Source organism: Pholis gunnellus (genome assembly GCF_910591455.1).
Source record: "Pholis gunnellus genome assembly, chromosome: 11".
Lineage (NCBI taxonomy): Eukaryota > Metazoa > Chordata > Actinopteri > Perciformes > Pholidae > Pholis > Pholis gunnellus.
In genome coordinates, this window is record NC_136538.1 from 2,008,030 (window position 1) to 2,033,548 (window position 25,519).

The window sequence follows — 25,519 nt, forward strand, 5'->3', positions numbered from 1 at the left end:
TGTTGTTTAATTTGACCATATGTGTATTTTGATTTCCTGTTTTCTGAAAAGAAAGTGGGGAAAAATAAATAAAACAATATTCATAATTACACCATATCTGAAAAGACAAAATTCTGATTAGGGTCACTGGTTTCACTGTCCATTCTATGCCAATTATCACTAAGATTGAACAAATCACACCTGTGGGACACACACACACACACACGCACACGCACACGCACACGCACACGCACACGGCCCTAAAGTCCCATTCATAGAACTGGGCTTGTAAGGAAAATGGAGAGCATTTCTACTCAATACTAGAAATCAGAACCTGACAGGACAATGTGTTTTATGCCGCAAAACACAACATAAAAGTCATGAAATCATAGTTTATTTATATAAAAAAAAGACATAAAGAACATTTATGCTGAAGACTTTTGTACTATCGAGACAGTTAAAGTACAAGAGAAAATAAAAGTCTACAAATGAGTGAGTGTTCTCAGGTTAACGTGATCTCTGACGACTCTTTGGCATCGATCACTTTGAAGACTCCCACCTTCTCTTTCTTCACGCTCTCCTTTGCTTTGTCTGAAAAATACAAGTAAAACTTTACATCAGCTCACTGGACCAAATCATGATGGATTTTATTACAAGTAGTTATCAATGTAAATAGACAGTGTACTGTGAGAGTCAACTGTCTTCACTTTACAGACACGTTTAAAGGTTAATTTCACCCTAATTAGATAAATGTAACACTAGTTTTATTCAAATTAAGGCCTTTACACACCGGGGGTGTGACAAATAAACAGAAATGTGAAATGAGGAAATTTGCCTCATGTACACTGCTTAACTGCTTACCAGTCTCCGGAAAAAAAACAAAAAAAAAAACAAACTTCTAGGAGTGTAAAGCTTTTTACTGGGACATTGCACTGAAAAAAGCAACAATACTGGGTGGCAGCAGCAAAGCTTTATAGTCAGGTTTCCTCCAGGGTTCCCACTCTTTTCTAGAGATCATTTTCCAGGACTTTTTCAGTGATGAATAGCTGGTATGACAGAAGGGGATCGCGCCATACACTTATATGTTCCACTCTGTAGGATTTAAGAGTCCACGGCTTTAACTAATCGATTAAATCATATCTTATGTGCTTAGAAATTATGAGACTGTGATCATAGAATATAAAAATAAACAGTTACCAGCCAGTGGTGACTGACTTTTACACTTTATAGATTTTTTTTAAATGGCAACGGCGGCACATGTACACGTCCCATGAATTTTGCTTTTTTTTTTTTGTTTGTCTTAATTCGTTGTTTTTTGTGGTTATTACTGGAGCACTTATGGCATATGACAAAATACACTTAACATCAGAAAAGGTACAGCAGCCCTTGAGACGCTCCCCGCCCACAGCCGACCACCTAGCCCAGGGGTCGGCAACCTATACAATCCAAAGAGCCATTTTGCCCTATTTTCCACCATATAGAATTCGTCTGGAGCCGCAAAAGCTATTTGATATCACAGCTTATAAAGTTTTATATATATATATATATATATATATAGTTATATTATATATACAAAAACTATAGTTTGTTGTATTTATGAAATTATAGAACAAGAATAAAGAAATTCTTGACATTTTATTGCGATTTTCAGTGACAGTATCACCTCAAACGCCTACATTTGGAAAAGATCAAGTGTTCACTACTTGATTGGTTCTTAGCAGTCACAACGTGTTCTTCCGTGATTCGTCACACCCCTATCACCTGACCCTTACCCTGAAATTCACAAACAAAAACAGCCTTGATCACCGATCGACTACCAGGTTAATTCAACATGGACAGCTGAGTACAGGAGTTTCTGACCTTGTTGTCTTTACTAGCAGCTGCGGACGTCTGAAGTCATGGTTAGCGGCTTTGAGGACGATGGACACAAAACGGGAGGACTTTCCTCTCCTTATTTTGTTCTGCACAACTATTGTGAAGTCCGCAGATAAAATGTAAAAAGGAACAAAAGCAGTAATTGCTCTCCAGTAGGACAGAGACTTCAGCCACCAGCAGCTGCGAGTAAGAACAGACAACGACACAGAGGGAACGAATGAGAGACATGTGTTGACCACAATTATGGACCCATAATCTCGTAAACCTTTATGTGTAAGTGTTGATTTTAAAGTCAATTTGATGTGAGAGAGAAATAGAGCAAGACCCGCAGCGTTGTAACTAAGTCTGAAAAATAAAACTTCCCACGAAATGCGTCTGAGTTTATAGAGGACGTTTCATTATTAAAGACTAATTTATTACTCTGTTGTATTTTTTTAACTTAGCAACCAATCTACTTCCTGTTTACATTGGCACCCACCCGCATGCCCAATGTACGTGAATAGTCACGTGATATTCATTTTCAGGCATTTTAGTCTGGACGGAGATTATCTCGAAAACGATGCTGAAACACTGTGTGGTCGGAGATTGTTTTAGTTTGTTAAAAAACGAAAACGTATTAGTGTGGCTGTAGACTCAGGGAGCCGCAACAGAGGGGCTGAAGAGCCACATGCAGCTCTGGACTACTGCTGCCCGGTCGTAGAAAAATAAGATGGATGAAAGCAGCGGGAGGTCGATGACTGTTGAGCTCACATCTTCACAGAGATGAGGCTCCATCGTTCGTGTGTGTGTGTCCGTCCACCAAGGGCAATGTTATTGTGTTTTTATCTTCTGCACCTTATCATATAGCTCACTTTAGGGTTGGGCCGCGTTGAAATTCCCCCACTGACGACATGGCTTCAACAAAAATCACACGCACGCGCGCGCGCGCGCGCGCGCACACACACACACACACACACACACACACACACACACACACACACACACACACACACACACACACACACACACACACACACACACACACACACACACACACACACACACACACACACACACACACACACACACACACACACACACACACACACACACCTTTTTTTTGGTAATAATGAGCTGAAGAGAGACCCACACATAAATATCTATATGCATATGCTGCATTACCCATTAGTGTCCATAATGTATAGGCAGATTTTACGCAAGGGCAAGAGGAGATCAATCAATTTTGGCAGCTATTTAGAATTTAGTCTTAAAACAAAATATGCTGATTAGTTTTGGTCACATTTTAGTTATTTTTGATCCTTTTTTTTTTTAACTCGAAACGTTTTAGTCCAGTTTTAGTTGCCGACAAAACGAGTCAACCTTTAGTCAAAATGTTCTCTTAATTTTGTCAGCTACGTCTAAATTTAGTCTTATTCCTGTGTCAAATGCGTTCACAAACTGTAACCGAAAATGTGGCTGAATATTTAACCTTAAAGGGCCTTGAAGAGTTCGATCACACCGAGACGCGTCGCTAGAAACATGTCATCCGCAAAACCATTGTTTTCCTATGGGGCTCCTCTGTTGTGCGGTTTTTATACGTACATGACAGTGAAAATATTTTCAACTTTTCAACACCAGGCGCGGAGTCGCACCGCTCGTCAATGTCACAATTGAACGAGGCATCCAATCCAATGAAGCAAAAGCCGGGCTTTACTTCCACCGATTCCCTGTTTTTATAACGTTAGATGTGGTTGGAACGGACATTGATATACGAGTTTCCCCCTCCCCCTCATTCAACAGCAGAGCAACAGCAAGAGCTTGATGTCTGCATTGAACCCCCCCCCCCCCCCCCCCCCCCCCCGTTATTGTTGGAATGCTGCTTCTCATACAGTTATTCAGGTCTTAGAGATTTTGAGAGGACTTTTCCCTTTCACCCCCACCCCCCATTTCAGAAATAAAAGCCCCACAGAGTGTGTTCTAACTGGAATGATTTTGATGAAGCCTGTCATTTAATAACCTTGGTTTGTGTGTTTCAAACATTCTGATTCTGTCTCCTCTCCCCTCTCCCCCACCCAGCCCCACCCTTTCAAAATAAAAAGCCCCAAAGCCCCATGGATTAACTGTATCTCAACATGAGGCTTCTTTTTACTTAATGCTCTTTCGAATAATGTGACAACTACTGCTGCTGCTGCTGCCAATATTTGTAGTATTACTACTACTACTGATTCTACTACTACAACTTCTGCTGTCGCTACAAATTTTTTTTGAATGGGATATCTATGGAGAAAATCTTCAAATCCTGTTAAACCTCTTCAACTTTCAAAGCCTTCTTCTTCCTCATACTTTCAGCTACAGACACTAGTGCTGTGCGATATGACCAAAAATGTATATCACGGTATTTTGCATAACTTTGGCGGTACCACGGTATATCACGGTATGCTTTTCAAACTCATACACCTCACCATAAGGCCAAGTGTGCGGAAGAGAAACACTTTTATTTCAATGTTTTCGCAGCACTCGTTTAGGAATGCGGTCTTTTCAGCAAATTCAATTGTTAAAATCGACCAGAGATATTTGAATTTCACACATAGATTTTCATGAGATCTGCTCCATGATGTCTTTCCTCATCTCTCCTCCCTGTGTCACGGTGTGGGTACATCTCACTAGAGTAAGGAAACGTTTCAGAATACCCTTATTTGATTGGCTAAACTGCATCACGTGACGTGATTTACAACGCATTGGTCGGCGTTTTTCCTGCACCGCTTAACAAGCGCCTTAACAAGCGCCGTAAATGCTGGAAAGGAGCGTGAATGAGTGCGCTGCATAAGGCAAAGGCCCGCAACCCACTGAAAACGGGTCCGCGGCGACCCAGCAGTTGAGAATCTCTGGTCTGCAGGATCGTGACGAGCGGTGAACAGCTGTTCGTGTGGCGTGTCTTCCGTCTCTTCCGCTTTCCTTCACCTACATTCCCCTGGGTCCTAAGTCCCTCCCGTTACAGCGTCTTATCACCCTCTATGTACCAACGTACATCTACTACAAATGCCACACATATTAAACGTAATCAGCGTTGCATATGTGTCAAACTCTGTCGGTGCATCTCCGGTCTGTCTTTGTTCATCCTGCATCAATCTGTTCTGTTCTTTAATGTAACGTTGTGCATGTGATGAGCCTCTCCCAGCTGCTAGCAGACTGTTGTGCTAGCAGGCGAGTGAGCTGTACCCAGCATGCAGTTCGGCAGTGAAATTTTATAAATGTACAATTATTAGTGTTACAAATTGTTTCTGTGTCACAAACTGTTGTGTCGTGGTGTTTTGCCCTGTTAAATAGCGTTAGTTGTGGGTTATTCATTGTTGTGTTATAAAGTTAGAACCATGATCAAGGGTCCCTCTCAATACAGTTAATAGAACTAGCTCCGACTGTGACGCAAGCCGCGGCGAACAATGTATTTCGCCACCTGCTGAAGATCGACAGTTGTTGATAGGCTGTGCTCCGGTATGACGGTATATGAAAAATTCATATCGTACGGGAAATTAATACCGGTATACCGGTTGAACCGGTTGAACCGGTTGAACCGGTTGAACCGGTATACCGCCCAGCACTAACAGACACCATAGTTCAACATTTCAACTAGAAGGGTTTTCAGCAGTGCAGTTTAAATGCTTTCGGGCTACAACATTTTTCAGACAGGTAGTCTCCCATTTCTGCATTTTCAGCAATTCATTTCAGCATTCCAACGCATTTTCAGCAGGAAATGCATTTTCTAGTTTACATTTGATTGCCTGGTTGCACACGCACCCCAGCTCTATCGGCTCATCAGCTGTTTTACTGAACTCGCTTTGCCAAAGGGGCGTTTTTGATGCGTCCGCACCCGTTACAACGCGTCGATATGATCGGCCCCTTACAGAGGTGCTTTTACTGTAACACACAAAGCACGACCGCTCATTGATACAAATATACAGATCGTGGAATGTCCGCGACTCCTCACCCAGCAAATCGCTGCGATCCAGCAAGAGCTGCAGGTCCTCGTCGCTGATCACTTTCCCCCTCGATGCTTTCACCTCCCTGAGTGGGACAAAGAGACAAACGTTACCCTCCACTTCTGTTGGGAAGTTTGCTCCCATTTAAAAAGACAGTTTTGGTTCCTCTTTACGTAAAATTTGAACTTGTCTAGAGCGGAGGAGGACTTCTTACTTCTCTGTGCCTCTGGCTTTGAGCAGCGACATCAGCTCATCCAGATCGATGCAGCTCTTGCTGTGGCTCAGCTCCGCCTTCCCGCCTTTGAACTTATCTGTGTAGGGAAGCAGCAAGAAAGAAACTATCATTGCAAGTCCATATTTGGACAATACTTAAGACCACCCAGTGCTTGCAGTTCAAAATGTGGTGCATGATAAAATAATACTAATCTACTGCCATTTTCAGCTGTACAGTAATAATAATAATAATAAAGTGATTAGTTTTCATTGAACCCTGTTACTGTATGGCTTAATATTAATGGACTTCTACTGTTACTGTAAAGCCGTTAGAATTGCGGCCTATCTTCTATTTGCAATTAATATGCATTCAATGCCGTTCAATTATTTAAATGAAAATGATAATCTACTCTGGCTAAGGTAGCTTATCAAGAGTAAAATAATAGCTGTGATTTAACTCCAAGTTTTCAATCTATACACATCTCTGCATTAGCAACCCGCTGAAATGAAGGTACAGGCACCTTAACACTCTCTCATTACTTCAGGGCACTTGGGAGCACTGTACCTGGGACTGTTGGGACTGGAAGTACACTAGCTGTGGCCATTACAGTGTACAGCTTTTGCCGGTGCACTTCTGTCTGGCCGTGTGATGAGAGAGCATGTGAGCCCTTGTTACTGTAGTTTCTCTCATTGGAGCAGAGGCTGCATTTAGCATACCCTGCCGTATAATTTTTTTAAAATACTGTGACAGCGAGAAGCTGTACTGCTCTCCCTTCACGTCTGTTTAGACCTCCTCCACCTTTATCCAGGCCCAGCTCCTTCACATCTCAGCCCCACGTCAAGCTGTGCTACACAAACAGCATCCTCTTCCTGAAGCTCTTTGACCATCTCATCAGTATCTGGGCCTCATTTTTCATGATTGTGGTCATATGATTTCGTGGTCATAACTTTTATGACCACGAAATCATCCTCATTCTACTTTGAGTTAAAAAAAAACAACAACCTGCAACCAGATTCGCCAGTGTTCCGGTTTAACGTTAACGAGTGACCGCGTGAACTGAACCAGAACACGGTGGGTTGCAGGTTTACGTTACGTTTTTTCCCTCCTAAATCGCGATAATGACAAACGTTAACTGTCGACAACGTTTCGCATGCAGTGGACGTTAGCCTTAACCCAGCAAGTCTGAACTGTAACTGTACATAAAGTAACTTAAACTTTGGCGCCAATACACAATCCACCTACGTTAGCTAACGTGATATCAAGCTGACTAGCTTTCCATTATAAACAGGTTGGGAAGCCGGTGTAGACATATTAACGCTGATTGGCCAAGACTCAACACGCCACATCAAAGATGTTTTATTGCGAAGATCACAAAATAACCTTTTCTCTTTGTCTCACTCCAATCTGAGAAACGCTGGCTGGCGAGTTGACATTTCAGTGTAAAGAATTTGGATTCTACACGTTACAAATATGCATAGCGACTGCCCTTTCTGGTTGAAACCAGGCAGCAACCTCCAGTTTTGCAGAGTGATGCCAATGCTTAAAACTTGCATTCCCTCTACTGACCAGCAGCTACTCTGATCGCAAAAATAAATTTGATTGTAAATTAGTCTGAGAAAATGACTCTACTGAGGTAATAAATCAAGAGAGAAGTAAACATTGTAAACATGTTTATGGTCTCAATTTCTAGTTTCAAGTCTTCTTCAATACAGCGTGATGTTCATTTAGTAGATTATTGTCCAGTTAGAGTCAAATAGACTATAAAGCAGAGTATGCTTTAGGGCGGGCTTACTGTGATTGACAGGTCGCTGCAGCTACCAGAGACGTATACGGCGTCTCTACGTTACTCCTCCGCATTACAAATATGGTAACTTCTGTTTATTGATTATAAACGGCCATAATCCAAGATAGCGACGGTAAAATCGCCAAATTTGAGGCTTCAAAACAGCAGTCCACAAACCAATGGGGTACTTCATGATGACACTTAAAACCCAGCTATAGCAATTTATTATTGGCTGATCTGGAGGCAGGTGATGCAAGTGTGCTGTGATTGTCATGCTACACTGTAAGAAAAAAAATGAGCAAATGAAAGATGCGACATGGCCGAAATCTTCTATCCCTTTCATACTGCGATAACGATACATATCACATTATAGCATGTTTTCTGATAATCCAATAAATGTATAGTCTATGAAATAATCACATGGTGAGGCCAAAACATTGCGTTCAAGCATTTCGGTGTACCATAGTCGGTCTATGTTCCTGGATGTTGTGCTCTCTCGAAGCCAAACAGCTGTTCGCAGCCTAGCTATGTTTAGACTACCACGTGCAAGGAACGCAAAGCGTTGTCCAAATGACGCTAATAATACATATAATAGAAATTCAAATTTTTTGACATTGTTTGATGATAAATATCGTCATATCGTCCGAGATATGATGACACTTTTTCGTGTTCCAGAGGCTTTTTTTTTTTGTAAGGCACTTTGAAGTGCTGTCACTCACTCTTGTGGATGACCATCTGCTCCAGCTTCCTCTTGGCTGAGGCCTTCTCCAGGATCTTCTGGTCGATGGTGTTGGCTGTGACCAGCCGGTACACCACCACCGGTTTGGTTTGCCCGATTCGGTGGCAGCGGTCCTGAGCCTGCAGGTCGGCCTGGGGGTTCTGAGAAAGACGGAGCGAAGCATCAGCACACACTGACTGACACAGTTTTCAGAATCAGGTTTACCACACTTGATTTGTTGATCTGCCCCCACCCAGTCACTGTCGAAAATGATGACGGTGTCGGCGGCCGTCAGGTTGATCCCGAGTCCTCCGGCTCTGGTGCTCAGCAGGAAGAGGAACACCTGAGGATCTTTGGAAAACTTGGTCATCTGGGGGAAGGGAACGACAAACAACCTGATGATTATAGTAATTACAGAGATACTCCGACGTCCACTGAGCTCGTTGTTCCAAAACTCACATTTTCATCTCGGTCGGAGTAGGACATGCTGCCGTCCAGCCGGCTGTACTGGAAGCCCCGCAGATAGCAGTAATCCACCAGGATGTCCAGGATGGATGTCATCTGACTGAAGATAAGAATCTGGACCACGACGAGTCAATCACACAAACAAGTCAAAAATGTGAACAGATTTGTATGCTTTCATCTGGATATTTTTGTAATCATTGTTTTGATCTTTTTTATGTTGATTGCCAGGTGTGACAATAACATTCAAGTATATTTAAGCACGTTAGACAAGTACATTTCTTGTTGGACTTAAAAGGTCAACTCAATCTGCGTTCTTTTCCGGGTTTTTCCAAATGGAAATGCCCACTCAGCACATTAGCACTGATGTGAAAGCCAGCGCTAGCCGAGTCAACATTAGCTGTGCTAAGTTTGGAAATAGTTGAAAGGGTTAGTTAGGATTTTTTGAAGTGGGGTTGTATGTGTACTCCCGTGTTGTGTGAGGTTAAATTACTGTTTTTATGAATGGAGTCTTCGAGCTTTGAGGAGAGATTTAACGGCTTCAGTAAAGTCAGTATCAGTACAAGTGTACACTCTATTTAAAATATTTTCCCCACTTCGCATTGTCAACAGACAGCCCTTTCCGACGGGGAACTGTTGCCGTTATAATCTCCTCAAAGCCAACAGACTCCAAGGATCTCTAAAATGTATATTTGCTTCCTTTTTTCTTTTGTGCTGATCCGATCTGTGATCCAATCAGTGACTTGATCCGAACCATGAGTTGTATGATCCGTTGCACCACTATAACACAGCAGGAAACCACTAAACAGAAAGGCCGGTGCAACGACACGACAAACTGCCTATTTTTTTGCATTTTTCTTGCGTTTAAAAAACCTTCATAATGGCGCTAATATTGGTGGAAAAAAAGAGGGTTAACTGATTTATCTTACAGTAAACATAACCTAAACCTCCCAGACCTACCAGGGGTTGATTGTAAGTACTTGGGCCACAACTGAGCAGGACTACTCATCAATAGTTAGCTTGAAAGACTTCATTAATTCTCCACTTCGGCTGACATGTACTTGGGTCGTGGTTCACCTTGTGTCCCCGTTCCTTCAGTGCAGGCAGCAGTCTGTCCAGTATGAGAAACTTTCCGGAGCTCTGCACCAGCTGCTCGTCAATCTGCAGGACGTACGCACAAGTGTGTTAAGAGGGGAACTCGTCGCAGAGGGGGAAAGATCAAAACTAACGTTCCAAAGTTAAAACAGAACCTGTAGCTCCACCTTTACTGTATGTTACCTTGAACTCCTGTGTGGCGGGGTCGAGGGGGTACTCCAATAGGTAGGGGTGGTTACATGTTTTCCTTAGCAGCATGAGAATATTCTGCAGCTTCAGGTTGATCTGGGTGTCCAGCGGGCTCCGGACATCCAGCACCGGAGACGAGCTGGAGGAGACGAGAGGAGTCACGTTATGCTGCATTCATATGGAAATCAGGCAGACGGCAAAACGGATATCATGTTAGTGGCAAGAGCACGACAGTAAAATTAGGCGAGGCCAGCAGAGAATACCTGCGTGCTGCGATGATGATGAAGCAATAATTTAGCATCAAGTGTCACAGACTAAACTAAACAAAATTAAATGGATTTACCGTAAATCCACCTCACAGTAGCTTTACTGCCTCATTTGTCTGTGACTATTTGTCTGACCTTTCAACTGGATATTATGAAGTACTTCACTGGCAAGATGAGGCAAGTATAATATTTCGTGGGACGGATAGTAAGGCTCCGGGTAGTCCTGAATTAAAATGATTTACTTCTCCTCCATTAATTTACCGTAGACTGATATTCACTGAAGAAAGGGATAACTGCCGGCTCACTGCGGTGTTCTAAAAGTAGATTTTTATCTGTTGTCAGAGCATGCTTGCGCACCACGACGGTGTCACTCTCAATTTTGAGTGCGCTTTCCACGCGACTACATTGAGGATGTAAAAATAAAATAAAACGCACAACATGTGAACGGCTCCTAAGACTGATTGTCTTGTCACAGGTTGTGCTTCTCTTGCAATCGGGGAGATCATCTTTGTAGAGGACGTGCCTTCAAAACATGGCAAGGGTTGTTATAGGACCAGTACCACTGCCTTTCAAACAAGATACCGTTTATATGGCTGAGAACAAAAACAGACTATGGAGATCAATGAAAATAAATCAATAGGCAAGTGATATTAATTAAGAAGATAGAGAATGAAACCCAAGTTGAGTAATCTATTCAGTATTTTTCGTGTGCAGCTGGGACGCTCACTGACCTCTGCTGATCGTGCTCCTTGCGGACCATCTCCAGATATTTCTCCAGGTCGTACGGCGTGTCCCCGTCTCGCTCTTCGTAGTCCACCACCTTTCGACAACCGCGCTTCGGCCGCCCACTTGCCGTCAACACCATGGGAGCCTCTGACTGAATAAAACCAAGAGAGCGGGCGTTTTCAGTCACTCTGCTTTTTACTAGACTGCACTGATGAAGGCTGAGCTCAGATGCCCGTCACTAACTGTTTAAGCTCTTTGTATTGCAGCTTTAAACTATGACTACTCACTGTTTTACATTAGACAAAAAATAAACTTTATCTTTAGAAAGGAAGATTCTACTAACAAAAGATGCAGAGTGGAACTTTAATTTATCAGCATATCTGCAATATCAGCTGATATGCTGACCTGGCAAAAGGTTAAAAAGAGTATTTAACACAGAACTCATGGAGAATAAACCCAGACCAATTCACAGTCCTCACAGACCTTTTCCTGGCCCAGCATCTTGGCGAGGGTTTTGTTGACCGCAGCGGTGTAAAAGGCCTCCTGTTTGGCTGTCAGAGGAGCGTACACAATGATCTCCTTCTTCGGAGGAATCTCCAGTGTCACGTCTGACTTCAGCCTCCTCAGCAGGAATGGAGTTAGGATCTGAAACAATGAGAAAACTTAAAAAAAAAAAAAAAAAAGGAAACTTCTTTTTTCTTTCTGTAACCACAGAAAAGCCTAACACAGGGGTCCCTAATAGGCAGACTGTGGACCCAGACGCCATTGTATCCGGACCCAGGACCTAAAACCGATAGATAATTGAGAATTATTTCATTTTGATGGAGCGCTTCTATTTTAAGCGGAGCAGCCTTTTCAGCCTTTACGGCACTTGTTCAGCGGTGCAAATCACATCACGTGATGCAGCTCAGCCAATCAAATATGGGTATTCTGACAAATTTCCTGATTCAAGTGAGATGTACACACGGGAGAGACGATGAGAGAGAACGCAGAGCAGGAGAATAACTACGTGGGTCAGAGAAGTTATTTCACATGACATTCTCCAAAAAGAGAAAAGTGTTCAAAGAGACCAGAGTCTTTAACCAATAATGAACAGACTCTTATAGATTAATTCTTCCCACTGACAGTTTAAAACCAGTGTGTCTCACATGTTCAGACCGTGACGATTAATAAAAGCGGTAATATGAAGTGCCACTACGAGACAAAGTACAACTCTTTTGAGCAAACGTACCCACTCACATCTGAAATGAAGTCACAGAAAATAAATCTAAGAGTCCAATATGATCAGAATCCTGACACATGAATTCACTGTCCAACAATGATGTTAACAGAGAGAATAGAGCTGAAACAAGTGGTTTAATAACCACAGATAAAGTCCATGCACACCAATTTCTCTTATTAGATGAGAAGATGAGAAAAATATAATAGTGACTTTTTATTGCTACTCGCAGGTGAGCGACATCGTGCGCGCGGATCGGGGCGGTGTGCGCGATACAGAGAGCAGGGGAATTGAAAACGCGCGACCATGTAGTGACAGACATGACATGCCGGCGTGTAAATAAATTAAGCACAAGTACTCGTCCTTCAAGCTCCCGTCTCTCTGCTTCTTCTTCTTCTTCTTCTTCTTCTTCTTCTTCTTCTTCTTCTTCTTCTTCTTCTTCTACTCTTCTACTTCTACAGGGTGCGCGCATGACAGCTCTCATCTCGTTCGCCCCCTGGTGGTTGGCTGATTCAGGAAGCGTTTGATTTGATATGTAGCAGAGCACGTATTTTAAACGTTAATATCGCAGACGATCATGCTCATTTAATCGTGGCAGACAAAATCGTGATCGCAATTAAAATTCGATTAATTGTGCAGACTGAAAAAAAATCATAATGCGTCTCTGGTATTGTTCAGGGGGCCGGACCAAATGTGGAGGCGGGCCGCATCCGGCCCGCGGGCCGTAGTTTGGGGACCACTGCATATATAGATAGATATACATATGTAGGAATTTTAATTGAATACCCCTGGCCTAACTGTTCACACGAAAAGGCAAGGCAAATGTTTTGCACATGGTGACCTTTGACCCAAACTTCGAAATCAGTTTAACATAGCGTCGCCGAAGACAGGAGGAAATCTCAACGCTGATGGTCTTTTGCGACATGATGCTATTATAATTTCTTGTATTTACGTCGCCTGGCGATGAGTTGACTTTCTTATGAAATTGTCCCATGCGAAAACAAAGTTTACTTTGAGTGAACATATTTAAAAGGGGATCAATTCAAGTAAGATGTAGTCACCATTTGATCAAAAAAGTCTATATACATGTTTATGATACAGTTTATAATGTGATATGTTACTTATATTCAGAATAAAGCACGTTTGTCTTCAGGATATATATATTAAACACTCAATCAACACATGATAGCATGTCAAGGCAATTGCAATAGTCTCCCATGACTGCACTGATCAGTGATGGGTCAGGAGGACTGACCTGATGCAGCATGCTCAGGATGTTCTGCTCGCGTTCAGTAGCCACCACGGTCTCCGCTTCACCGATGGTGCTGATGTCGAACCACGACTCGAAGCTGCATGGCAGACAGGCCGACAAGGGGTTAAACATAAGCCATGACTTAAAGCTAAACAGCCAGCAACAAATTAATTATAGATGTCACATCCAACCGAACCGATTTGAGCAGTGTTCAGTTACAAATCCTTTGCATTTGATTAGACCGCTAAAAAGTGGGCAGGCTTAAGAGTTTAGCCCGATACAGAGCTACACAGGACTTTTGGCTCTACACACACACCCTTACATGTTGTTAGATCAGGAGAAGATGAAGGAGAGATGACAGGGAAACTTTGTTCATTTTCAGTGACACAGAGCCAATTGAAAAAAAGTTTCCCTTGAATCAATTAGAGCGTAATTTTTCAATTGTTCCCAGTGAGGAGAGATCGTAGGGGAAAAAACGCTACATGCAAAATCTTTTTTTCTGCGCGCTCCGCCTTTTTTTGTGTGGCCGCTCCGAATGCTTCAAGTTGAAAATTGATACCTCTTTATAAATCTATACGAAGTATGAAGCTGACATCCTACGCTTGGTAAAGTAAAACTGAATAGCCCAAATAGATAATACAAAGCAAAAGGAGCGATGCTAGTCTACCATATGATGGTGATTAGAGTGGTGATATGTTATCAAGATATGGCTGTCATATAAACATTTAGCGCCGACTGAAGCTGAGCAGGGGTTGACTTCTCCAGTTGCAAAAACTGATGGTACGGTATCTATGATAAAATGACCCTACTTCTCAGTGAACATTGTAAACATGGGTTGATGGTCTCAATCGCTAGTTTTATGTCTTCTTTAATACAGCATGATGTTCTTTTAGTAAATGATGGTCCATATTTACAGTAAAACAGACCATAAAGTGGAGTTTGCTTTAGGGTGGGCTTACTGTGATTGAGGGCGCTTTTTGGGGTTGAATATCATTTTGATTCCGTTCTGGAATTGTTTAGAATAAAATATTTATTTTCATTTTTCACTTTCATATATATTTTGATATTTGAGGGCTTATATTTTTCAGATTCAAATCTTATTTTTTACAGTTTTAAATATATTTATTTCACTTTCAGACTTTTGGGCCTGATCTGGCGTGGGGGGCGTGGCATCAACTGAGAGGGGCGTGTAAATCGTGAGTGACAGCAAAACAAAGAGGGTTGAGGACCTTCCACAACCACATTGACTTCAGGCAACGTAGGCACCGCGAGAATTAAGGTTAAACACTTTCTGTCAGTGGTGGGCCGTCAGGGCCAGCTAAGCCTTCTCTGGTGGCCTAAACAGAATCAAAGTTATAGCTATTTTATAATTTTTCACAAATACACTACATGTATTATAATTGTTTTCCCCATTATCTTATTTTCTCTTTGCACAGCTACTGTCTTCCTCTGCAGCGTTGCTTCCAGTGCAACTTGTTTTAAGGAGAGCTTTTATCCAATCAGATTCAGCCCCTATTTCTCTATGTAAGAAGAGAGGCTCGATGCCCTCTAGGTAGACTTTGCAGATTAAAGTATATGGGGACGATATTGTTGATTGTAATAGTCTTCAACCAATCAGATCTTTAGTTTGACATGTTGGGCGTATTCTTTGACGTGCAATTGGCACCGAGGTAGCCTCCTAACTACGTCTGCATTAACGTGCGCCATGATTGGTCAGTGTGACTTTTTTCACACAGAATGCTAGCTAGCAGATCTTAGAGTTTAGTAAGAGCTCTGGTTGAAACGTATGTAAGAGAAGTTATGACATTTTTAGAGTTTTGCTTGGTGTAGATTCTTTTTTTTTACCTAGCTGTGTTTTTTTAACACTCAATGGCTGAAAGAGGAGGAGAAACCGATTTGGTGGCGATTGTCTGGACAAAGTCGTGGCTCAGTGTTTTGATGGTGCAGTGGTCATGGCATCTGGACTTAATGGAGTGCAGGCTAAAGTTAAAATCGGCTGAATTCAGTGCTGACTCAAGGGGTCTCAAAGCTGACAGAATGTAGAATATCTTTTTCACATCTCAACGGACTTGCTGCGTATTTTCCCAGGTCCCCAAAGTGCACGCAGCTGCTCGACGACATCTGCCAGCGGCGTCTTCCTCGTGTGGCACCAACACGGTGGCAATATAGCTCCAGACTGGTCAACACGGTCTTTGAAAATAGAGCTGCCCTGCAGGAGCTTTTTGAGCACATTCTGGAGCATCATGACGAGTATGACGAGGAATCTGTGCGCTGTGCTGACTGCTACAAAGCCCATCTGGAGAACTTTGAGTTTTGTTTTTTGCTGTCCACTTTCCATGGGATTTTTGAGTATTCGGATGTGCCGTTTGGAGTACTACAGAACAAAAAACTGGACGTACAGTTCTGTCTGAAAAGAGTGGATGACTTTTGTGACACTATTGAGAGAGAAAAGGGACTGTTTGCTGACATTTTTGAGTCCACTGTGCGTGAAACAGGTGCCCCAAGCGCACGGAGAGGCCAAGCGGAGGGAAACATTCGTGCACGGTTCCAGAAACTCCACAGCGATATCTTGGACAACATTCTTGCCCAGGTACGAAATCGATTCAAAGACCACGAGAAATTCATGTTTCTCTCCCTCCTCGACCCCCAGCAGTTTCAGGCATATCGGAAGAAATTCCCGGATTCTGCCTTCTCCAGCTTAACGCAGAGTCACGGATCTCTGTTTGATGATCTGGCACGGCTTAAAACAGAAGTGACTATAATGTATGCCATGACTGGCTTTGAAGGAAAAAGTCCTGCTGATCTACTGTCTTTCCTTCAGCAGAAAGATCTGGTGGAGAGCATGCGTCAACTTTACGCACTGGCATGTTTGGCGGTGACGATCCCGATATCGACTGCCTCTGTCGAGCGGGCATTTTCAGCCCTAAAACGGATCAAAACCTATTCCAGAAACGTAACTGTGGAGGCTCGACTGTCATCACTGGCGTCCATGGCAATCGAGAAGGACCTCTTGCTGGAACTGAAACGCAGGGATGTACTGTACAACCAATGTTTACAGTTTACAGTTCAATGACGCTTTGTCATTGAACTTTTAACAAAGACAGGAGGATGGACTTTGTCTGTAAATAGTGAGAAGCATTATGGTAAGTGAACTGCTTTTGTGTTTTTACATCTGCAGTAGCGTTGTGTTAATTTGTCTATAGTGTTTTTATTCAGTGTGGCTTTGTGGCACAAAGGCAGTAAAACTGCCTTTGTGCCACAAAGCACACTGACTGTAATCCTGCGGGCTTAATTGTTGGAATGCTGTTAAATTTTCTAGTTATATAGTTAATATCGTTCCCTCTGATGTGAATAATATTTGAATGGCCCGTGCTCTTGAGTGTACGGTGTTTTAGTGCTGCAGTTTTGATGGATTGTTTTGTCATGCTTTGTTGTAAATAAATGTGACATTGTTCTTGTGAGTTTGCTCTTGTCATTGTGTTAATTACATTGATCTTACTATATGCATTCTCCGTTAATGACGCAGCATCCCATCACGCGCGTATTCATGTATCTGCACTCTGCAGTTGTAAGTGTTGAGTTTCATGTAACATTTTATTTCACTCGTCAAATGTTGCAGTGTTATGTGAATATGAGGTGTTTACACGAAACAAACAATAACCCGAAGCTGTGGTGGTTCAACTGTAGTAAGACGGTACAGAAGGCCCAGGTAGAAAATGCACGGCCCACCACTGCTTTCTATACACCATATTCACTTGAATGAAGCGGGAAGGGTTAACCCAAGATGGTAACGGTAAAATCGCCAAACTCAATGCTTCAAAACAGCAGTCCACAAACCAGTGGGTGAAGTCACAATGAAAATCCACTTCTTATATACAGTCTATGAGTGCTACGCTATGTGGACACAGGCCGTTAAACCTCAGTGACATCATTTTGGAAATGAATACAAAGTTTTTGCCCAAATATATCCAAACAATCATCTCTTCCTGTCCCTCCAAATCAGCTACTAAGATACACAAACGGTGAAGTGTGGTTTTATGGTTTACGGTGTGTGGCTAGCTAGTCGCCCAAAAGTCTCATTTAATTGAACGATGATTTTTAGTAAACGCCCCCAAGATCAGGATGAGTCAAACATTTGAAACTGTGTTAAAGAAGAGTAAACACTCGAATACTGAATTTGTTATACATTAGCATAAAACAAGAGATAAATAAACAATTAACACAGAACTGTGAAAATAATTTAGAATTTCACTGGTACCAGCACTCTGTATGTAATCGGTAACAGAAAACGGCATGGCTCCGTACCTCTTGAGGTCGTCGAAGACCTCTGGCAGGAGGAAGTTGAGGAGGGACCAGAGCTCGGCCAGGTTGTTCTGCAGTGGCGTGCCGGTCAGCAGCAGCTTGTTGTCGGTTGGCAGCAGCTTCAGTTCACGCACCAGCCGGCAGTTGAGATTTTTGATCCTGTGGCCCTCGTCCACTATCAGGTACTTCCACTGGAAGCGCTGGAGCGGAGCACAGACATGGCCCGACTTCTTACACAACACTCATGACAACAGTGAAATAAAGGCGGCGACTCAATTATTTATAATATCTATTAAATCTATTTTCTGGATTCATCGTTTTGTCTCTAAAACCTGCATGTTTCACTGAGCCGGTATAACTGTTTGGTAAAGGATGAGCAGGGATCCTACCTGTAGGAACTTTCTGTCTATCATGGCGATCTCGAAGGAGGTGAGTATTACAGGGCACATGCTGAGGGCCCCCTGAGGTCTGCGGATCTGCTTCAGCCGCTTGGCCCTCTCAACCTGGGGGCCATGGTAGAGCAGCACCGACACCTGGGACGAACACACGACACTGTTCAGACCGCTGAATTACAACAGACGAGGTGCGGGTCTATTTTACTCAACAATACACCTGCAAATCTACAACTTCTATGTGTTTAAAGAACCAGTCGGACGAAGAAAGTCATTTACACTTCCACGAGACGAAGATGAGAGTCACGTCCTACCTCTGGCGTGAAGCGCTTGAATTCGCTGATCCAGTTGGACAGAGTGGAGAGAGGGGCCACCACCAGGAAGGGGCCCATCACTTTCTTCTCTATCATCATAGCGATGTGAGCGATGCACTGGATGGTCTTCCCCAGTCCCATCTCGTCAGCCAGGATGCCATTGATGCCGTTCTCCCACAGCATCTGGGAGCAAAAAAGGGGCTAAATCGTCAGCAGTGCACAGTAATTATCACTCACTTCAAAAACTATAAAAAGGAAAAAATAAATATCTCCTCTCTTTTTCCACTCGGGTGGAGAAAGGTATAGCAAAACGCCGTTACACAAGTATCTGCAGCTTTAATTCAATAAGTAACTCACGCACTTGCTACGTCACATTACTTGAAGCTCAGAGCACCAAAAGTTTCTGTAGGATTTCTGTCGTCTCTTATATTAAAGTTACTACAATGAGCTTTCACGTTGGGTTGATTTTGGCGGTCCCTGTGGATGAAAGTATTAGTGTTTTTCCGAGCACCAGATTCCCTTTAGAAAACCTCTCATTTTATGGCAGCAGGCATCTGACAGTCTGCTACATGTGGTCCTGGCCGGAGCTACCGCCTGCAGGTTGACGGCGGCAGCGAAGCCGGAGCTGGGTCTGTCCACAGTGAGCTGGTCTCTGCTGGTGGCCCGCTGAAGAGGTTTCTGGTGAAAGTGCTTGATTTCATCTGATTTTGCTTAGAATCCCGGTGGCACCGATGACAAGCATTAAGAATAACTATATAGAAATAGCCAGTCTTCTCTCTGATGGTCTCGTTTACTTACGTAGGTCATATAGAGGCCCCGGTATGAATTGACAGTTAAAAGTTCCTCGCAGTAACTTTAAAATATCCCGGCATAAAATCAAACATTATCTTTAACTCAATGAACAAACAAATGAATAAACTATGACAATTGGTCAACCACTCACCCTCAGCCACTCTGTGCCCTCTATCTGGTACGACCTCATGACCCCTCCGGTGAAGAGCTGCGGCTGCTGGGCGGGGACCGGCTCGCCGTTCACCTTCCTGTCGGGATGCAGGAGATGCTTGGCATTGTCTCGCACCACCTCCGAAAGGCGGTTCTTGATGTCCTGGTTGGAATCGCACATCTTCTCGATGTCCTCTGCTTCTAGTTTCCTCTGGACCGGCGCCTTGTCCTGATCAGAAATGTTTGATATAGACAAGCATGGTTGGATGCGTACATTCAATGACCCTACATACAGTTTACACCTCCATTCCCTCTTCTGGATTATTACATATCTTGAAATTAGGGGTATGAGATATGACGACATTAGATAGTGAATGGTTAGAATTCCTCCAATATCTGCCTTCACATCTAGAACGTACTATTCTAAAGTGCACAGTCTATCAGTTTGCAGTTCTATGGCTACAGTGACTTCCCTGCGTACAGCTGCGCCACGCCACTGCTAAATGATTAGAGCTACTGCTATATAAAAACATATCCTCAAACGCACTGGAAGTGATGTAATGTAGCTCCGGTGTGTTTAATGTTGAGTGAGCCCAGCGCCATACTCCATTGTAAAAAAAAACAGCCTTTTAAACGCTACATTTTTTTTGGCAGCAACTGGTCACGTGGTAACTTGCGAGGCCATCTTGCCTCGTGAGCTCTGATTAAATCGACATGCAGCTAACACACCGGTCATACCGTTGTTCTGATGAAAACTCAACTAAAAGCAGTTGCTCCTGGTGATTTTCACCACTGTTTTTTTAGGAAGAAGGAAATAATGAAGTAAACAGCTTTACAAGTGACGTGTTCCCTTTCAAATGAGCGGCTGTGCGGTGAATCTCATTTATGCTGATGCAAAGAGAGGTTCATGTGGTTCGAAAAGTGACTAATAACCATTTAAAGAAACTTTAAATACATTTTAAAGTGTGGAACGGAATTTGGTGTGTTGTTTTGTGACCTTGTTAGGCTACATATTTTATACAGGGAAATAGTAGTAGTTTGGATGTATGGAAAAGAATAGAGATAAGATCGTGATCCTGTCTGAAAAAAATAAATAATTGTGACAAGATATATTCGCCATATCGCCCACCCCTACTTGACATATCATCTCCCCAGATGGAAAAAGTAAAATGAGCCATTACCGCTTCCTCCACTTTTGCTTTCTTGGCTTGCGACAAGATTTCCTGGAAGACAAAAATCAAGCCATGAGAGCAGATCAGTAAATGGCAAATCTGCAAAAACGGGCTAAAAAGTCAAACGAAGCCTTACTTCTTTTGACATGACGTCTGCTATTTTGTAGTCGTCATCCCTCTTCCTCTTCTTTTTATCTAGTCCAATGTGGAATAGAGTCAAAAACGTCACATTCATATAAATAGATTTCATGATTTGAAAGTCCCTTAAAAGCAGTTCATGCTATATTTCGCATCAGAGCAAATATCAGAAGATCTACTCACCTTTCTCTGGCTCTGCACTGTTTGTGTTCTGCATTTAAAAAAAAAATAATAATAAACTTCTATGAATACAGTTGGAACAGTACTTTAATGGTAAGCTTTTTCTTTTTATAAAGTAAAGCTTTCCTCACCTTCTTGGCCTTCATTTCAGATCTCTCCTTCCTGAGGTTCTCCTGCAGGCAGAAAAAAAAAGGTGTGATTAAACTTGTAGCCAGCAGCAGGTGGCGATACAAACAGCACAGGTCTTTACCATGTGGCGTTCACACAAACTGTACCTCGCTCTGTTGTTGCTCCATCTTAGTCAGCAAGAACTTGGAGTAGATGTTGCTCTTCTGCAGCAAATGCTGCAGCCTCTTGAACCGCATGTCATGAGATTCCCTCTCCCGTGTTTGCCGGGCCTAGAGGTGAGCAAAAAATAAAATCATACATATAATGTCAAGTTTGATACTTGTGCAAATGCCGTACGAAATATTTGCACCTATACCAGAATGACTTTCTTTCAATACATAACTTTTGAGGATTAGGTTCTCCTACAAAATGGGCATGTGTGCCAAGTAGTACTACACACCTGTGGTTGAACACTCTTGTGCACCATATTATATCCCTGATACTGCTACATTGGGAACAGCAGATACTTTGTACATTAATCAGAGAAGCTAGTGGGCAGCACAGTCCTGCTTGGCTAAATATTGGAGCTAACAGTTAACGTTGACAGAGGTCGCATTATGATGCATTCAAGCTCTATTCATTTAAAGTATTGGGCAAAGGTAAATTATAACTATCATGTGTTCAAATGTTATATTGTAAAAAGAAAAAGATTTGGTGAGATGTTCTCTAGCAATATAAAATAGATATAAGAGAGGGAATTATGAGATCTTCCTAGCATTAGCAGCTTATAATAAATGATTAAAACTACAGATGACAATATTTCTTTTTTTAATCAAAGCAAACATTTAAATAGAAATATAATTATTTATCGTATCATCTGATCTGCGGCCGTATGTCTTGGACACTCGGGTGAAGAGAGGAGCAGTGCTGTCAACTAATCACCACCTGGTGGTGAGTTGGATCAGATGGCGGGGGAACCGATTGGAATGACCCGGCAAGCCCAAACGTATAGTGAGGGTGAACTGGGAACATCTGGCGGAGGACCCTGTCCGGGAGGTCTTTAACTCCCACCTCCGGAAGAACTTCTCACATCCCGAGGGAGGTTGGGGACATGGAATCTGAACCATGTTCAAAGCCTCTATGGTGGACGTGGCCGTTAGGAGCAGTGGCCGGAAGGTCATCAGTGCCTGCTGTGGCGGCAACCCGAGAACCCGGAGTTTTAGGGAAGCCGTCAAGCTGAAGGAGACCTTCAGGGCCTGGCTGGCCCAGGGATCTCCTGAAGCAGCTGAGAGGTACCGGCAGGCCAGAAGGACTGCAGGTGTGATGGTCGCGGATGCTAAAAATCGGGCATGGGAGGAGTTCGGGGAGGCCATGGAGAAGGACTTTCGGTTGGCCTCAAGGAGGTTCTGGCAAACTATCCGAAGGCTCAGGAAGGGAACCAGACGGGGGACATCGTCGGGCGGTGGAAAGAGCACTTTGAGGAACTCCTAAACCCGACCGACCGGAGAGTGTGCTCGAATTATCGGGGTATCACACTACTCAGCCTCCCGGGGAAAGCTTATGCCAGGGTGCTGTAAAGGAGGCTCCGACCGTTTGTCGAACCTCTGATTCAAGAGGAGCAGTGCGGATTCCGTCCCGGCCGTGGAACAGTGGACCTGCTGGCCTAGGAACGCCTTGGTATCCCCCAGTATGAGCTGGAAAATGTTGCGGGCGAGAGGGAAGTCTGGGTCAGCCTGCTGCCACCGCGACCCGACCCCGGATAAGCGGAGGAAAATGGATGGATAATTTTTTATTTCCTAATCATTTGAATTGCGCGTTTTTATGCAAATAACCACTATATCTATATATCTATATATATATATAAATAAATAAAATATAAAAGAACATTTTTGACGATTTATGCTGAGATAAGTTACTGTGTATGTGTGCATTTTCTTTTCTTTTTTAACTCCCGGGTATTGTATCAGTACTAAATATCTTCCAATAGGTAAGTTCAGGTATCGGAGACGTTAAGGAAAAAGCTTTATCGAAACACATCAAGGTTAAACACAAGCAGCTGTACAATAACTTATTTTAACATACAGTCTGATAAGGGACAGCTTTTGATACTCAGTGGTATTGTGAGGAATGTAAGTGCTTCTAATTACTATTATATGTGATACAGTATATTTACTTAAGGAAGTTAAGAGAGTGGTCATTTTGTGCATTGAATGTCTGTGTGAGGGGGTATGAGGAATGTGCTGGGAGCGGGGGATGGACGAAGGTGGCTGTGAGCAGAGGCTTCTGATCCTGAAGAACAATGGGTCATCGGCCCGGGGGGGGGGGGGGTTATTGGAATCCAGCCAATCACTGAGATGTAACATGATACATTTCAGAGACTCTGGAGGGACAAGGAGCTGTGAATCCCAGGAGAGACTCAGACCTACTCCTGGCCATGGGGCAGCCATACCTGTCTGTGGTGTGGCCCGAACAGGGCCTCATATTTATTGGAATTATAGGTTTGTTTTGTTATTGATAGTTTGATTCAGTTTGTAACTGTTTTTATGTTTGTATAGATAATAAATCCATTAAGATTTTGACTTAAACCTGCTGTTTTGATTCAGAGGCGATTGAGGAGCACATGGCTAGGGGGTTTGGCGAGTTCTCTCCGTGAACAGGAGCTTTTGTTTCCTAACAGTATAGACGATTTAATACCCAGCCTTAGACATGATGCAGCGTAACAAACATGGAAAAAATGGGGGAGCACACATCCTATGGAATTAATAAGCAACACACCTTTTCCATTATCTCTTTTTCTTTCCTCTCCCCTTCCTCCATCAGCTTATTCTCTTCATCCTCCATTTCCTTGGTGATGACCACCTCAGATGTCACATTCTCACATTTCACACCGATGTCTTCAAAGAAGAAAAATAAAAAAACAGTGATAGTCAAGCCGTCATAACATTTCAGAAAAAGTTGTCATACAAAACAAAGAAAAAAAGAATTGTCTTAATGTCAGTAATAAACTGGGGAAGTTTCATGGTGATATCTTTTAGTTGCCCCCCCCCCATCCTATTCACCTGTAGTGTTGTGATTTTACAAAACATATCTTTAAAGGCTGTTTTCTCTAAATCATTTTTTCCTCAGACTCTGAGCCAGAAATCTCCACTACAGTACCACTACCGACAGTACATACACCAAACTTTCCAGTTTCATTCCCATCTATATTCTCAGGGTATTTACTGAGAGGTTTTTCATACATCATTCATTGCCTGATTAATAGATGATATTCCTAAAACATGGCAAAATAGTATCTGTATTGCTGTTTTATTAGTGACAAAGGGATATCCCAAATTCCCTCTGTAAAAACGTTTGAAATCCAATACAGTAAGTCAACAAAATGAAACAATGTTGAACCTGGTTTTATCAAGATTCTGGAAATGTAGGAAAATTAGCACATATTTGGTAAGATAATGTCTCATTTACATATTAAAAACCTAAAAGTTCTGGAAACTTGTGATACAAAATAGCCTTATTGCCATAAAAAAAACGTGGAACGTGAAAAACTCCTGATTTTGCCAGGGTACTTTGTGACCGACCATTGGCAGCTCCAGTCTCCATGGTTGTGCCCAGCGGCTCCTCAGACTCGTCGGGTTTTGGGCAGTGAGGGGACCTACTTCGAGATTCTTCCTTCACGCTGTCAGCAGGACGAAACACACAAATCAAAACCAGTGGCTGAATTATTGTTGCTGGTTCAATTCCAAAGTCACTTTGCAGAACACGACTAAGACCACACAGTCTGTAACCCGGGGGAGTTACATTCTACACATGGTGGCTGTAATATCTGTAAATACGATATAATCAAATATGACAAAATGACAACTCTCAGCATCGACAAAAGGATTACAGCAACGTTACAATTAAAAGTTGACGTTACAGCTTTAGATTTGTTGTGATCAGTCAATGAAAATCGGAAACAAAACGATTAAACTTACCGGCTCATCGTTACCAACAGCGGAGCGGACGACTGGGCTAATGTGTCAACGTTTCGGTTAAAGAAAAATCGTTTTTTTGCCTAACAAAATAGCAACGTGGGTTGACGTTACACAAGCAGGAAAATCAGCCAGTTGAATAACGCTAACTTAAAGTTAGCTAGCTAACAGTTTTCAAGGTATTTCTGGGTGTCCAGGGCCGCGGATATCAAAGTAAACTCAAAAAAGAATGCTGTCTCTGAAACTATGCAAACTCGTCCACTCTG

At 42.8% G+C, this 25,519-nt stretch overlaps 1 protein-coding gene across 1 annotated transcript; it reads right to left on the reverse strand.

Moving 5' to 3' along the window:
- Positions 1-363: 363 nt before the first annotated feature.
- hells (helicase, lymphoid specific) lies at positions 364-25,519 on the reverse strand. The gene is made up of 23 exons (XM_079168571.1): positions 25,257-25,519; positions 24,861-24,958; positions 24,058-24,176; positions 21,450-21,572; positions 21,306-21,347; positions 21,178-21,205; positions 20,993-21,051; positions 20,866-20,907; positions 19,686-19,913; positions 18,743-18,925; positions 18,426-18,569; positions 18,040-18,236; positions 13,738-13,831; positions 11,747-11,908; positions 11,269-11,414; positions 10,266-10,410; positions 10,065-10,148; positions 8,985-9,104; positions 8,779-8,895; positions 8,527-8,686; positions 6,025-6,121; positions 5,819-5,895; positions 364-570 (listed from the first exon to the last, which is right to left on the reverse strand). Exons 1-23 carry the CDS (start codon positions 25,262-25,264, stop codon positions 482-484), a joined length of 2,562 nt encoding a protein of 853 aa, XP_079024697.1. The 5' UTR covers positions 25,265-25,519; the 3' UTR covers positions 364-481.